The 17021-nt window shown below is 41.0% G+C and overlaps 2 protein-coding genes across 8 annotated transcripts in view; one reads left to right on the plus strand and one right to left on the minus strand.

The window, feature by feature from the left end:
• The window catches only part of pik3ca (phosphatidylinositol-4,5-bisphosphate 3-kinase, catalytic subunit alpha), a 29569-nt gene extending 26462 nt beyond the window's left edge, over positions 1 to 3107 (plus strand). For all 4 annotated transcript variants that reach the window (XM_085775030.1, XM_085775033.1, XM_085775031.1 and 1 more), the window contains exons 25-26: positions 1422 to 1584; positions 2976 to 3107. In XM_085775030.1, coding sequence (XP_085631156.1) covers positions 1422 to 1584; positions 2976 to 3083 — 271 coding nt within the window. In that variant the 3' untranslated portion in view covers positions 3084 to 3107. The remainder of the gene's footprint in view (positions 1 to 1421; positions 1585 to 2975) is intronic.
• Positions 3108 to 9070: 5963 nt separating this feature from the next.
• On the minus strand, positions 9071 to 16431 carry kng1 (kininogen 1). 4 transcript variants are annotated; one of them, XM_085775037.1, is made up of 9 exons: positions 16290 to 16431; positions 15943 to 16040; positions 14980 to 15123; positions 14172 to 14288; positions 13103 to 13178; positions 11567 to 11736; positions 11338 to 11448; positions 11141 to 11236; positions 9071 to 9806 (listed from the first exon to the last, which is right to left on the minus strand). In XM_085775037.1, the coding sequence occupies exons 2-9, from the start codon at positions 16006 to 16008 to the stop codon at positions 9465 to 9467; spliced, it is 1122 nt and encodes a 373-aa protein (XP_085631163.1). In that variant the 5' UTR covers positions 16009 to 16040; positions 16290 to 16431; the 3' UTR covers positions 9071 to 9464. The 4 variants fall into 4 exon arrangements, with proteins under 4 accessions (XP_085631163.1, XP_085631162.1, XP_085631161.1 ...); XM_085775036.1 differs by having other exon boundaries at positions 14980 to 15126; XM_085775035.1 differs by having other exon boundaries at positions 15943 to 16045; positions 16290 to 16408.
• Positions 16432 to 17021: the final 590 nt, after the last annotated feature.

The raw sequence follows: 17021 nt of genomic DNA on the forward strand, positions 1-17021 counted from the left end.
ATTACATACGAACACCATAGAGGTATTTGGATGTTTTTTGGTGTGTCTTTTTGTTACGTAGAAAAATGGTATCCATTTGCAACCGTCATATGGACATGCAGTGCTGCACGGAGCACCGCTGTAACTCAGAGAAGGCACGGAGGACTCTGAAACTCCCAGCACTTAGTCGACATGAGGGTGAGTAGATAATGAGTGAAATTTCAATTTTGAGTGAACTATCCCTTTAACTTCTCTCATCATTGTTTCATTCACCTTTTTTTTTATCTGCTCCTTGCTGCGAGTGTCATTAGATGTGTTTATTATCTCTCTTATGATCAGACTGGTGGTCAGTAACACTGGTTTTTTATTCTAGTGTAGAAGAGATCTGAATCTGTTAATCAGCTCAGTGCATTTGTGTCGCTTCACCTCCTTCAGTTGAGCAAGTTTCCACTGAACTTACCCAAACAACACTCAAGCACAAGAACCTCTTTCAACACTCGGATAGTTACAAAAGACTTGTGGTGATTGGACAGCTTCCTTCCTGTCCTGTCAGCACGTCTTTACAAAAATTTGCATTGTGAGAAAATTTATTCTTGCGTCTATTTCAGCATTTTTTACTAATCAAGGCTTTGTTTAAAAATGTCTTTAATCTCTTGTTGCTGCTGCTGTTTATTTAGTTTATTTGTTGATTATAGATCCCCATTAGTCACTGCCTCTTCCTGCGGTCCAGTCACAATAGTAAAGATTAAAAGAAAAAACGTTATATACTCAATAAATAAAAGCAGACACATATACAGTACATACATATAAATATACACATACAGTACATGCTCAAATATTTAACAGATACAATATTAAAAATAAAAAATAAAAAGTTCATATAAAAAAATATTTCTAAATAGGTATATGGAAGAAGAGGGATAAATATAAATGCTAAACATATGGGATATTATAAGTTGAACATTATGTTTTATATATTTTTATGGATGTAGTACATGTTTATTGATATGGATATTTATGTAGTAGATAGATACTATATATATAAACAATGAGTGGAAAGGGGTGGGAATTTTAGAAGTGCATACTTCTCCCTACTCCTTTTTGGAACTTGTGCATATTATGATTTGATGATACTTATGTTTATTTTTTGTTTTTTATTTTTCATTTATTTCATTTTAGACAACGTTCGTTCAAAATAAAGTCAATCCTTTATTCATTCATTCATACTCAATCTGAATATACACATATACATATCACGTATATGCTCAAATATTTAACAAAGACAATTATCCTGAACCGAGCAAGCCAGATGGAACATGCATCAATAAAGCAACAACAACCAGAAACAACTCACCAAACTAAACTTGAAAAGAAAAAAAGAAAAAAAAAGAACAACAACTGTGATGTGAGCAAATATAAATAAATGCTTGTTTTGTCTCCAGGTTCCAGGAGATGTGCTATAAAGCGTACCTCGCCATCCGGCAGCATGCTAACCTCTTCATCAACCTGTTCTCCATGATGCTGGGCTCCGGGATGCCCGAGCTGCAGTCGTTCGATGACATCGCCTACATCAGGAAGACTCTGGCTCTGGAGAAGAGTGAGCAGGTACATGTACAGGACCAACGCCTTTTCTCTGTAGCTGTGTTTTCATTACCCCCGGAAATGTGCAAAATCACAATCAAAAACAGGTAATGGAAACACCTTTGTTTCCAAAAACCTCTCAAATATTGCCAAAACATTTTTAGGTGGATTTTCAGACATGTCGATATCAAAGTGTATCACAAAAGTTTTACACATCACTCCAGGTCTGATCAGATACGATCCCGTTGGGAATTTCTTCCATTTCCCAATGTTTTGAACATCCATCTTCCTTAAAATTGTGTTTCACGGGTCGTGATTTTATGGGATTATTTTAAAGCAGAAGTAAGCGATCCGGTCGTTTTGGCTAATGCTGCGTTCCAGGCAGGCTTTTGAAACCGTAAATTACAGCTTCAAGTCACAACTTAAGACTTTGTAGCGTTCCAGGCAACCCACTCGTGTTTTTCCGACCTGTTTTACCTGTGAAAGTCACTATAACGGCCACTCGTAACTTCCGACCCGTGAACTCGTACCAGATCGAACTGGTACGACTTCACACAGGTCGGAAAAACACGAGTTACGAGTTGCCTTGAGCGCACCATAACAGTCCTCGTCCCTACGTCGCCACATTCACGGCGCTGCACACACAGCCCTGCATGCCGTTCTCTCTCCTCATTGGATAAAAACTGTAGGATACGAGAAAAGTTTTCTCCTCGGCTCAGAGCAGAGCAGAGTGACTGACAGACCTGTGTTTCGGTCCAAACACTCTATGTAAGTGATTGCCGTCGGAAGATATAACTATTTAAGACTTATATTAACACAAAAATATCGCTCACTTCTGCTTTAATAATAAATAAATGAATGCGTGAGGTTAATTTTTTCGTCTTTGAGGCATGGTTTACGAAAGCCCAGAGCTGTTTATTGGGCGCTACGAATGTCTATCAAATGCGTCTGTACGTAGCTTATAGCCAGTCGTATCAATCATACCTGATGACGTATGTAGAGCGACAGAAATCCAATGAGGGAAAAAACGCTAAACGTTACTCCTTTTTCAAAATAAACTTGCGGTCTAAACTACTTAAAACACTTTCTAACGCTGCATCGAAAGGTAAAGCGTCTGCCGCCATGTTGGCTCGACAAGCTATCAACAAAGTCGCTTCGGTGTGTCGTCATCGTCTTGCAGCCCCCTCCCCCGGTTCTGTGATTGGCTCCCTAGTTGAGGGGAAAATTGGGTCCATGGTTTCCAGACTGACTTGCAGAGCAAATAAAATTGCACGCAAGGCAGCATGGGTATACCCAGGCTACATATCACTTTTATTTGGTGAAAACCTGTGATGGAAACCCAGCTGATGAGTCTGTTCTGTTCTTATCCGTCTTTATTTCCATCTACTGATGAGTTTATGTTCTGTCACATACAGGAGGCGTTGGACTACTTCATGAAACAGATGAACGACGCTCACCATGGAGGATGGACCACTAAGATGGACTGGATATTCCACACAATCAGACAGCATGCACTAAACTGATCTCCTGCACACAAACAAAACAAACCCCAGTCCCACCATGGAGTATTAACTTCTGTCCGCCGGGCGCAGCATTATTCTTTCAGTTCTGTTACAGCAGCAGATGCCACAAACGGCTCACTGACGACTGACCTTCTCCACTTGATGTTTTTTTTGTGTGTTTTTTTTACCATTTGTGTTTGTTTAAACAAGGTTCTCGTTCTCTTTACATCATCATACGTGATCACGGTGACGCTCTCACACTCCCCGCTGTGAGAGAGTTTCCCTGGTGAAGATGCTTCCTCCGTTTTTTTCTGTTTGTTTGTTTTTTTGCCTGACTGACTGAATTATGGGTAACTAAGGAGATTTTACCCCCCCCCCCCCCCCCCCACTCTGCTGCTCTCGGAGGAAAAACAAAACACAAATTGGACTCGGATTCATCTGCCAAGCTGTAAATGTAGCCACAAAGGGGAGTTCACCTTTCTGCTGCTCCCTCTGCTGTAGTCGTGCTGCATCGAGGAAGAGGAGGAAGAGGAGGAGGTGCTTGGGAAAACTTTTGTTCTTTTTCAAACTCATCATCATCATCACTGCTGAGAAGAAGATGGCGGAGGCACGAGGAAACCGTCTGAATCACCTTGTTCACCTCAAGCTCTTTGCATCGTGCTCCAGGATTTGCTGCTGGAGTTAACGGCTTCTACCGCTGCACAGTCTTCCACCGTCTCCGTGGTGACGTTGCCTCCTCTGAGCTGATCTGTTGTCAGTTTCCCACCTTGTTCTCCACGTTTTTTGTTTTGTGAGGAAATTTCGAAGCTCAAACACTGCACTGCAGGAGAGAAAGAGTGTGTGAATGTGTGTGTGTTGTTTTGCACAGCTCTGCAGTTTCCCTTGGCCTCGATGAAGCAGCACTCCACACTTGGGAACAACAGCTTTTCAACTCATGCATAAACTTCAGGGTGATGATGCCTCTCCATCAAAAGATAAAGAAAAGAAAAGAAAAAGAAAAAGAAGAAAAAAGCTGCAGCACTTAGAAATGTCGGAGTAATATACAGATTTATTATGATATGACTTTTTCAACATATTTATGTATCTAGTTTCTTTCAGTCTCTACACAGGCAGGACTCTTGACTCTCCAGAAACACACACACACCGTGGTTTGTCTAAATATGTTTGGAGTTTTTTTTTATTATTATTATTTTTGTGTGTGTGTTGAACTATTTGCAGCTTCTTCTGCGAAAAAAAAAACAAAAAACCACGAGCGCAACCACTTTCCCCCGTTCTTACGACGACGAGGCGAGTTGTGCTCATGATGGTAAATTCAGACTGCTGATTCTTTTTTTATTTTTTATTTTTGCTTTAGTCACTTTTTTCAGTTTCAACGTCCGCGTGTCAGTGGCCCCGGTTAGTGTCAGTGCGGCTCGTCGGCCGCTCTGCTGCTACTGTGTGAACTTTTTAATTGAAGATTTTTGAAATTTGTTTCTGGGAAGCAAAACGGCGAGAGTGAAAGTGCCAGTCTTGCTCACATTTTGGTGAATTAACGGGACCTATTTTATTTTACGCCTCTGGAGCTGCCGTCCTGTCGGTGAGCAGAGGCGCAGGGGAATGTCACGTCTTCCTGTTGATATAAAATGCCTTGGCCTCACAGCACAACAACCCCACAGCCCTGCTGCACACTCTGCCTACGCAAACTGTAGTACACAAAACACGACAGCACCATCGACACGACAAGCATGGCAGTGTTTTATTCTGTTAATGCTAGATTTGATCCTCACTGTGTGTTATTTATGTTTCTAGTTCCGTCGGGTCTTTGTTTAGCATGTGTCCCCCCGCGATGAATGTGTTTAAGATGTCGACTTACGGACAAAGTGCATTTTGAACTTTTTGAAGGATATTTTATTATCCAGAACAACTTCCTCTGAGCCTATAACTCTGGCAGTATTTTTTGAGCCATGCCTTCTGCTGCCAGGCACAGTTAAAGCCATGCTCTGCACCTTTGTGTTAGAAAATAGTTTTTATAAAGCTTTCCCTGCGTTTTCTTTTTTTTTTTTCTTCCATTATATCAAATGAAGTCACGGTGAAATGGTTGTTAGGACGTCACACCTCCCTCCACGAATTCGGCCATAGCTACATTCTGGAAATGTAAGCAAACGTTTGATAACTATTGGTAAAACTTTATAATAATACACACTATTAAGCATTAGTTCAGCATTAAATACTTAATTCATCATTTATAACACATGAATACTCATTAGTATGTAGTTTATAAACACAGTTAAAATGTTTTACTCATCATTGATTACCACTAACTGTAGCTATATAGTATTCATGCATTATAAATGAATAATTAAGTATTTATTAATGCTTAACTAATGCTAAATAGTGTGTACTTATTATGATGAAGTGTAAATATATGCTAATATCTAAATGCACATGGAGGAAGCTGATCGTCACACAGTCACTTTTCTTTGGATTAAGTTGTCGCTGGCTACACATGGTGGAGAATTTGAGGCCAGGGTTTTGCGCCTGCGATTTAATTCGAGGCTTGTTGCAAACTCTTATCCGTCCAAATAATCCTCAAGTCACTGTTGTGTCACTGAGATTACTTTGCTGAAGTGTTTGAATCGTCTAGTGTGAGCTGAGATTGTCCTAATGTTTTTAAAATCGGTCTAAGATTTGAAGATTCGTCCAGTGTGAAGCCGGACTGAGACGATGAAACGTTTTAGAGAGAGAGGAGGGATTCTGTTGTCGTTGCCACAGCCTGAAAATGAACTTGTTATTGTTGTTTCCCTGTCTTCAGATCAGACGTCATCGACTGTGTTTCTGGTGCAGAAGAACCATGAATGTCCTGGTTTCTCGTGTTGTTGCTCTGCTGAGGAGTGAATGTAGTTGTTGGACAGGAGAAGGTGCCTCCACAGTTCAGCCCCTGAAGCTAAGATTATCGGTAACACAGCATTAAATACTGAATTCATCATTTATAACACATGAATGCTCATTAGTATGTCGTTTATAAACACAGTTAACAATGGTTTACTCATCATTGATAAGCTAACTAACTGTATTTATAAACTATATACTAATGAGTATTCATGTGTTATAAATGAAGAATTCAGTATTTATTAATGCTTTATTATAAAGTGTTACCAAATGATCTTATCTTAGTAACCCGACAAATATGAAACTTCAGAGAGGAAAAATCTGCACTTTTGCCACTTCAGCTGTTATTGATTGTATATTGAAAAGCCAAAAGTTGTGGTCTGTTCTGGCGTGACGCACGTGTGACGTCGTATTATTACTGCAGCATTGATAACTGAGCTAGAATGTATTTACCTGCTACGTCTGACGAGGACCGAACCTGCACTCATCTCTTTATGTTCTCGCATCAAATCGTGTGTTTTTCTCTGAACAGACAGATAGAGGGGACGACGTTACTGTACCATCTCTTGTTCACTAGACCTTTGTGTTTTTTCTCAATGTGCCAAACCAGGCGTCTGATGCAGCCTGTTGAAAGCCGCCTGATCCTGGAGACTTAGAAAATGCTAAAAAAGAAATAAAAAAAGGAAAAAGTTGGGGTATGCACTTATATTTAAAAAAAACAAAACATGTTCTCATTCAATACTGTTTGAAAAGGACTGAAAGACGAGAGGTAGACTAGAGTGCATGTTTCTCACGCAGCGTAATAACCAGTATGATCCAGTTTGATGACGTACAGTACACATTGAAGCAGCGTTCAGCAGTGAATTAATCCATGTACAGTTACAGTCTAACCTCTTTTTCTATGGTCGGCTTCATGTGTGACAAACCTGTAGCGTTGTTCTCCTTTTTTTTGCCATATACTGTGTGATTGATAGTATGTATGTGTGTGTACTGTATGTACTGTATGTGTGAGTCCATTTGCATTAATTGTCTTTCTGTACAGGTTGCAGAGCTTCATTGGCAGGCCCCAATGAAAACCCACACTATCTATGTGTGTGTGTGTGTGTGTGTGTGAGTGAGACGACACTGAGCTGTTGCAGTGAAGGTGTCTCTAAATGTTTTGTAAGCCTTTCTTTCTTGTTTTCCCACTGGCTGCTGCTTTGCCAGAGAAGAAAAAGAAAAAACAAACTTGTTTGAAGCTTTTGTGGAAAAGAAAAAAAACAAAAAAAAAAAGCTTCAGGATGAAGGAAACAGGAAAAGAAGGGAAACTTTTTTCATCACTTGTAAATGTTTTACTTGAAAAATGAATCAGAAAAACCACGGCTTTGCTGGTTTGGAGTTGATAGGGTGCAGTAGATATTTAGTATTGATTGTGAGTGTGTATGCGTGTGTGTGTTGTGCTGTTAATAAGCAGCAGAGGTTGAAACGTGTGTGTGTGTGTGTGTGTGTGTGTGTACAGGCTGTTTGTTTGATACAGGTAGTGAATGTTATTGATCCTACAGTTCAGAGTTGAGGAGGATGGATTTTCGTATTTATCTCCTGAACTGAATGAAGCGACTTTGACGGTCGAGCTGAACTGAAAAAGTCCACGTTTCTTTATTTCTAAAGATCAGGTGCAGCGAAGCGAAGAAGAACTGTGATGAAGAAGAGTTTGATGAGATTCAATCAATCATCTTCACCTTTTTTTTCTTCTTTTTTTTAAATCATTTTTTTAGCCTCAGAGTCAAGTGAACAAACGAGGCCCAGCAGGCAAACAGTTTCTTTCTGCAATAATCGTTGCACTTGTACTTTTCCCTCCCTCACGTGACAAAAAAAAAGAAGCTTTGACAGCACCTGTTCTCTATCTCCGCTGCTCGACAATGAAAACAAAAAGCCCGTAATGTATTTATAAATCCAGTTAGATCGGCTCTTCAGTGATGGGTCATCACCATCATCGTTGTTGTACCTGCTGTTTTTTTTTGAGTGACAAAAGGAAGGAAAACCTCACTTCACTCTTCAGTTTGGCCCCTGGCCTGTGATGGCAAGACGAAAAACCGTGGACAAAATAACATGAACACCCAGAAAATCTAACGCAATTCAATGCAATATCCACGTAGTGACAAATGTTTTTATTCTAAGGTGTTAATGTCACTGTTCCTGTTTGTTCCCCTGAGGGACAGGTGTTACGTTACTGTGCCCTGAGATTTGATGAACATGCTCACTGATTGTGTGTGTCTGTGTTTCTGTGGATCAAACTCTGCTCAAAAAAAGCGTCTGAATGGGCTTTAAACAGAACAGGCAGGAAAAAAGAAAGCAAATATGGTGAATAATCCAGATTATTGATCATTTGTGATCAGTTAGTCCGCGTCTCAAATGTCCCACGTCCTCATTATCAAACAGGAACATTGACGTGAACAGTCTGTGGTTTCATTTCTCCTCTGTAAACTACAGTACAGTTTGTCTCTGATATATTCCCATTGCATATTACCATGCTGTCAGAACCTTAACCTATACTATGAATGAATGTACAACGGGCCAATGTATTGTTTTTCCACAGCCTACCTGCATGAGATTGGGAAAAGATGAATATTCTTCCTGTTTGTGTTTGTTTTTTTATTATTATTATTTTAGTCTGCTCGGCAGCCACACAGATGTTTATAATGAATTAATGCCTTAAGTTTTGCTCCCTGTAGGAACAATTTCTAGGACACGTTCATTCTCACAATAACCTGCGTTTTTTTTTATTTATAAGTGTAAAATTGTGTTTGTTTTGTTTCGGCTGCCTGGTCACAGAGTTAAAGGTTTGTACCCTGACTGACCGACTGACTGACGGACTGGTCACCTGAGTGTTCTGTGAAGATGTACAAATAAATTTGTTAAACATTCACCCGGCTGTGTTTGCTCTTCTGCTGCTGCTTCCACCCATGAAAAACCTTGCTTTTAATTCAATAATGTTTAGTTTTGTTTGCTATATTCGTGATTTTATTTTCCAGGGTGATCTTCAATCATAAATATTCAAGAACAAAATTCAAGAATTAGTTGTTTTCTTTCCTGCTAATGTCACATAATAAGGAAAATAAAGTTTAAAGTGTACGTGCATTAACACTCAAGACAAAAACCAGCACAAAGAACAAAGTTTTATTTCACTTTTCTTGCAGATTTTTCTCTCTCTCTCTCTCTCTCTCTCACGTCTTAGAAATTGACACCGAGGCCGTTTAATGACTCGTTAACTTTGATTCTACTCAAAGGACACCGACTCCTCGTCATTTATATAACACTAGAGAGCTCTGTCGTCGCTTCAGTCCGTATGTTTCCAGTGCTTTCTGAGGAACTGCAGGATCCAAATAAACTGCTTTTCTTTTACTGTATGAGCTCAGCCCTCGTCTCTGCAGAAGGAGAACTCCCTGCAGTGCAACTAGACGTCTAGTCTAAAAAAAAAACAAATACAAAATCTGTTGGGAGAGTGTGAAAATTATTTTTTGAACATAAATGTGGAGATTTTTTTGTTTGTTTGTTTTATCCCAGCAGGTCTTTATCGCTGAAGCCCTCCACTGCGGCCGCGGGTTCGGCCTCTGTGGGAGCGGCGTCGGCCACGGGGTTGAAAGGTTTCCAGGCCTTGGACGGGCAGTGGAAGGGGCTGTCGTTCACGGCGTCCGAGGCCACGACGGGGACGCCGGGCGGTTTGACGGCCGTCACGTCCTCCTCAGACGACTCCTCCTTGGCTGCGGCGTTGGACGGGGCTGGTGGCGTCGGCGAGGCCGGGGCCGAGGCGGCGGCGGCGGCGGCGGCGGTGGCGGGGACTTCGTACAGGATGTTCCTGAGCGGAGACCAGCCGGGGGGACGGCGCCGGGTGAAGAACTGAGGAAAGAAAGAGGTGATATAACATGTGAGTATCTGATATATAACGTCATGCACCGGTCTATTGATTGATTTCTCCCCGACTTTGTTGTAAACAAATGCACGTGGCCGAGAGGAGGGTTAGCAACACAGTGGAAAAGCGACCAGACTGGCATAGTTGTTCCCCTTTACTTGTGTGGTAATTGTCACTTTGGTTTAGTGGTAGAAGAAGCTCAGACTGGGCTGCTCTGTAGTCGCCATCTTGGCAATATTTGACTCCGCCCGCTTCCTGGCTAATCCCAAAATGGGCAAAGAGGAGGGGCCTTTGGTGCATATACGATCAACCACCACCTGTCACTCAAAGTACCATACCGTACCATATCATACCGCATAGAACTGTAAACCGTACTCAAATTCAAACAGGTGAGTTATATAAAAAATGTAAAGAAGGAAGAAGTTACCTGTAGAGACCAAAACTACTTGCTTCGGTAACCCTTTAATTTAAAGGCCGCTTATTACTTGATAATGTCAAGAAATAGCCTAGAAATAACAGTCAATTTCATAGTAATGTCATGTTTTTCATGAAGGCAAATGATTACACATACTTTTCATGCTTTGAATTTTTTGGGAAAGGCCAGAAGTCCTTGCAATTGTCAATTATAATCAGCTATTTCCGAGCTATTTCTACGCAATAAAATCGTTATTTCTTGACTACCGGTATGTTTCTCGACATTACTATGAAATTGACCATTATTTCTAGGCTATTTCCGGACATTATGACGCAATTACTTGTTATTTCTTGGCTATTTCTTGACATTATCATGTAATTAGCGGCGTGTAAATTAAAGGGTTACCCTGTTTTTTTTGTTTTTCTTGTGAGACATGGAACGGGCGGGTCAAAGAATCTGGTATCTGTCATTACAGGTGTCAGTCAGGCCAATGTGTGTGAGGATCATGAAAGAAAGTGTGCGCCCCCTAAATTTTCTGCTTGCACTCCTAACATTTTATGTTAGGGGCCACTGTTCTCCTAGTAAAAAATGTTAATCTGGAGCCCTGGACTATAACACACATTTTGGAAAATTGCTCTGTTTTAAAAAGAGCTCCAAATGCCGAAACACAGCAAAACAAATGCATCTTAAACATAAATGTAGTTAAATAGACGTCCACATCTCGTCTCTCCACCAAACAACTGTCTCCACATCTAAAGAGTTTTTATTTTTTAACTTTTTCAAAACCATAGCCCTGACTATCATTGTTTTAAATGCATTAAATTGCGTTCATCTGCACTAAAAGAAGCTACTGTGTTTGTGTGTCAGGTTAACCAACTACAGAGTAATAACAAAGTGGGGTCTTACCGTAGGCAGTGCACCTGGTTCACAGTTTAACTGGGCCTCTGGGGGCTCGAGTCTCCACGGAGCCACGTCCACTGTCGAGTTACAGTTTACAAACTCCTGCAAACACACAAACACATGATAATGAGGTTAAATAGCCAATAAAGATCAAATAAAGTAAACAGTTACAAGTCTTTTTATTTATATATATATATATTTACCATATCCTGTTCATCAGGGTCACACAGTTCATTGAGGTCTTTGTGTTCGGCCTTGGCGCAGGTGGTTTTCTGCATATCAAATTTCACCTTGTACCTGAAACCTGCGACCACCTGCAGAGACACAAAGATAAAAACACAGGAGGTTTAAGAAAACAAATATTTTCCAACCTCATCATCGTCACATCTCCCCCTTCAGTTCATATGCCCCTCCCGGCTCTCCTCTCTCTACCTGTCTGGTGGCGTGCGTGATGGTGTTCAGGGTGAACAGGTGAGTCGAGTCGGAGATGGAGTTATACTTGGAGATGGAGACGGACATGGGGACTCGAAGTTCCTCCGAGTACTCGTAGATCTCCTCGGGGCAGCCCAGACAGGTCGCCTTCTCTGGGACGATGAAGTTGTCTGGACGAGAAGGGGAGATCATGAAAGAGTCGTTGATCTTTCTGCTGCGATACCGATTAGCACAGATTTATACAAGCTCTCGAATAAGAATATAAGTAAAATATAACAAACAGATGAAAACAATAAACACAGATATGCAGTTGTAACTTTTGCTAAATGTCTGCAAATGTCTCTTAATGTGAAGAAACTTTTGGATTTCCTCTTTTACTTTAAAAAGATGCTGCTCAGTCAGCCAGTTATTTACAGGTGGATGATTTTAAAGCATTAGGGTCTCTGAATGTATCTGAAATTTAAAGGGGAACTATGCAAGTCCAGTCTCTTTTCCTCTCTGCCATGTGCATTTGTTTACAACAAAGCCGGCGAGAATGCAGTCAACAGAGCGTTACATAACGTTACATATCATATACGATGTACATCTAATTATTTTGCACTGAAATTAATTACACACTCGATTCTGTCGGCTGTGACAGCGTTTTGCATCACGTACATCTGAGCAACATCATAGCCCGTGATCTCGAAAATATATCATGTCAACTAGTGATATCAACACAAGAACTGTTGAGGAATATTTATTTATCTAGGAGCTCAGCTTCACGGCTGAGACACGAACAGACGACCGTATTTCCTCAAATAATAGCCGGTAATCAATTAATATAATGACTTTATCTTCCCACAACACAATCAAATGATGATCATAACTGAGTGGGATATTGACTTCTTTTTTTTTAAATGCGTATTGAGTGAAACTGTGTTTGAGATATTTTGAGTGATGTGCTCTCTGCAGCACCGAGGTGAGAGCAGCAGGTTTATAAAAAGAACAGATGGACGAAATGAAAATTTAATGTTTGGAGCAGAAGGTGAAGTCTCTCGATGATCGACATCCACTGTGTGGACGTGTGTCTGAGTGACGTTAAAAATACTTTTGTCTCTAAAGCCAATCAAAAATGTATGACCCACCTATACTATATTGATCAAATATAATCATGTTTGTATTTGGGTTGTGTTCTGTTGTTAACACCATTTTAAAACAAAGAGGAATTCACCAAGCTTTGCCATTTTAAACTTGCAAAACATGTTGGAAGCAGCAGAGAGCACACAGCGAGCTGCTTAGACAAACAGATTAAAGTCTAGACCAGGCCACGGCCTCTTACGGAGCGATGAGTTAATAATGTGCTTTCCCTATCTGCAGCCCGTGTTGATATATTACACAACCATCCTCCCCTGTGGATCCCCTGTGTGCGCCCACCACCACTGTCCATGTTCCTCTATGACTCACTGTTTTCTGAATGAGGAACATGTCCTCCTGTGATAAACAGTGAGATCTACGTCTAAACCATCAGGTCATGTGACACATCCTGTCGCTCACCGAGCAGACAATCCACCTGCTTAGTGTCCGCTTCCGTCTCCGACACGTAGACCGTGGCGTTGCACGACATCGGCTCCTGCAGGAACAACACAACAGAAGATTGATCACCAACTTTAAAGGGGTAGTTCAACATTTTGGCAAATTCTCCTCTCACCATAACCCCTATAGTCATAGCAGTAAGTTCATTACCTTTTTAATTATCGCTGCATGTGGTTTTGAGATCCGCGGGGCAGAGACGTGAGCTGCTCAGAACGGTACAGGTCCTTTGTCCCTCATCAAACTCATCAAATACACAACCCAACAAGTTGTGACCTGCACATTCACCACGCTATGAAATAATCATGTATAATTATGTAACATTACGACACATGAAGCAAATTCTCAGAACTACTTTTGCTTTTGAAATCACTCCGCCCAGCAGCCGTGTCTGTTCCAGCTGCATTTGCCTCTAAAACAACTCTGTCTCATAATTATACATGATTATTTCATATTGTGGTGAATGTGCAGGTCACAACTTGTCCACCATATAGTTTTGGAGTTGTTGGATTGTGTTACTGAGTGCTCACAGGTGAGGGGTAGACTCCAGACAGTTTGTTCAGGTGCGCATGAAGTTGAAAAGTCCAAAGTAAAAAGAGCAAAAGCAAAAAAGCTTACTTCAGGCACTCCGACGAGCCAAGGAATTTCTTTAAAACGCCTTTATTTTAATTAGGGCATATCTCTTATTAAAATATGAGACGCCCTGTTGGATTGTGTATTTGATGAGTTTGATGAGGGACAGGGGACTGTACCGTTCACCTCCATTGTGTTCACTGAGCAGCTCACGTCTCTGCCCCGCTGATCTCAAAACAACATGCACCGATAATTAAAGGTGATGAACCTACTGCTATGACTATAGGGATTATGGCGATAGGAGAATTTGCCAAAATGTTGAAATATCCCTTTAGGAAGTTATAACCTGCTCTGAATGCTTTCAGTCTGCAGAGGTGACTGGAGAATATGATGAGGACCTGCAGCCCATCATCATCATCATCATCATCATCATCGTCATCATCATCGTCATCGTCACTACCTTCCGTCCAGAGGGCAGATAGTCACAGTCCGTCCAGGGTTTGTTGCTCCCGACAGGACAGTTGCTCCTCCTGCTGGTGAACTGCAGCGAGTACACCGAGTCTGAGCCGTTCTCCGACTGTGGAGACACACACACACACAAACACACACAGAGTCAGTCAGTTGGTCGGTGGGTGTGTGTATCAGAGGTCAAAGTGTCTTCCAAGAATTTCGATCTCTGGTTTGAATCCAACTCACGGCCTATTTGCCTCACGTCATCTCTCTCTCTCTCTCCCCTGATTTCCTGTCTCTGATACTGCCCCGGCATCAAAAGCCCAAAATATATATATTTTAAAAAAAAACTATTATTAAAATGCAGCCAGGAATTAAATACCATGCATTAAAACGTAATTTCTGCATGAGCTGTAGTGACTGTTGAGACCTTCTCATTTAAACACTTCCATCCATGAAGTGACAAACTTCATCATGCAGAGCACTGAGAGTTAAAGCAAATACTGTTTTTCTGTTTCTGCATATTATTTCCCACTTTTTACAGTTTTGATAGCAGCTGAATATGAACAAGTTTGTACAGATACAACAGTAAAAAAAAAACAAAAAACAGGACAGATACAGTATGTGCAACCATAATGCAACACGAGTAAGATTAAAGCACTTTTAAGACTAAAAATACATTGTTACCCACGGGTAATCTTTACACTTTTATGAATATTACAGGAATATATCAAGTTTCAGTACTTTTTGTCTTAAAGTTGCCAGATAAGATTAAAATAAACATGCAGACAGTCAGGCCTGCTCTGTTATCTCTGTACCTTGCTGGCCGTCAGTATCTGATAGAGGGCCAGCATGTATCCGGTGGTCAACCTCTCGTTGAACTTGTGCACGGCGCTGGTGACGGCTTTGTCTACAGTGGGGTCATCGCAGAAGACCAAGACGCCCGGTTGGACGTCCACTTGCTGCTGGACGAGAATCGGACGAAGCATTTGCAAGGAAATAAAGAAAGAGAGAGAGAAGTTCATCAGTAAAGAAAGAAAAAAAAAAGACGACTGGCAACAATAAACTACAACAGAAACCTCCAGACCTGCAAAAGGTCTTTGCTTGTGGTGAAATAATGAGAGAGTACCCTCTACTGGCCTTTTATGAAATCAAGTAAAAACATGACTAAACAGTCTCAAACTAACGGACGTATATCTAATTACATTTATTCAGTGTTTTCTTTTTGCATTTTTTTTTCTTGTCTCACTGATTATTTCCATTTCTTCTACTTTTACTGCTCCTTTTCCTACGCCACTTTTCAGAGGAAAATCGTGAACATGGAAAATCAACATGAACGACACTGTAAGCAGGAGTTAGTCTGGATTTACATAATGATCCAAATGCTTCTAATCCAATATCAAAAAGGAAGTGGAAACAACAAGCACATTTACTTGCAAGTTCTTCTAAATCATGTGTTGATCCTCCACATGTCAGAGGGGAAACTGTATTTTAAGCTCTGATACTTTGGTTAATTTGCATTATGTCAAATATATTAGCATTTTTATCCACAAGTAGGTGTGTATTTAGACGCACTGCAACAAGATACACCACTAAAATGCTGCTTAATTAATATCAAATCGATTATATAACATACTTAAAGCTGTCATATTTCCTTATTGGTTGTTTTATTCTTGAAACTTTACATTTTAAAACATAATTGGTGTTTTTTTAAGGAGTGTAGTGTTGCTACTTTCACTTCTGCTTAGTATCTGATAAAGTAAAGTATGTTGTGTGCTCACCTGCCCAAACACTGAGCTGTGGAGGCACAGCAGGCCCAGCACGCACAGGCCCACTCCACTCCTCATGGTGCGATCTCGATGTGACGCTCTGATTCGCTCTGCTCTGGTAAAAAAAAAAGCACAGAAAAAAAAGAAAAAAAGAAAGAAAAATCACACCAGTTGAACCTTTAGCTGCATTTTTTATTGAAGTAACGTCCAAGCGACCTTCCTCCGAACTCCTTCCGACTGTGTCACGTGGATCGATTGATCTCAAATTCCTCCTTTGTGGCCCAGAAATAAACAAACAATGTTTACATGTTTAGAGCTGCTGCATAATAAGTTTGGTGATCTGGACGGACGGTACTCACAGTCTGTGACGGTGGAGTCCTGCTGCCTGCCGATCCTGCCGAGGGGAGAGAAACTCGACTCCTCTCCGCACAGGGATGGACGACTGACTGAAGTTCTCCCGAAACCGTAGGTGGGAATCCTGAGAAAGATGATGACACACACACACACACACACACACACAGAGAGAGGGGACAGGAGGGCACAAAGCACACACATACACACACACACACACACACACAAATGCTCAAAACGCTCAGTCGGTAAAAGGAGAGTAAATGTTTGCTTTTTTGTTTGCCCTCCTACCTGCAGAGTCAATACAACAATCGCCATCAGAAAGAGAAAGAGAGAGAAAGAGAAAGAGATAGGGAGCATTTGAGGAGATGAACTAAAAAAAACGTCCTCTTTCCTCAGGCCACACACACACATAAGCCACAAAATACACCACATAAAGTAGAGTTGATTGGCTCTGAAGCTATAAATTTGCAGGAGGCCACTGTGTATGTGTGTGTGTGTGTTTGTGTGTGTGCATACATGTGCTCAGTGTGTGTTTTGTGTGTTTTCACTGGTACTTTGTCCCTGTTGACCTTTGACCTGCACCACTCTCTCTCACTCTCTGCCTGCTCCTCTTTCAAATGACACTAAATGTGCTCAGATGTTTCCTCTCCTTATACTGCTGCTGTAGGCTATCTGTACCTGTGGACTGATGACAGCATGCCAAAAAAAAAAAAAGAAGGTCACTGGCTCTGCAATCG

Source organism: Trachurus japonicus, chromosome 4, assembly GCF_045865225.1.
Source record: "Trachurus japonicus isolate A0001 chromosome 4, Traja_1.0".
NCBI lineage: Eukaryota > Metazoa > Chordata > Actinopteri > Carangiformes > Carangidae > Trachurus > Trachurus japonicus.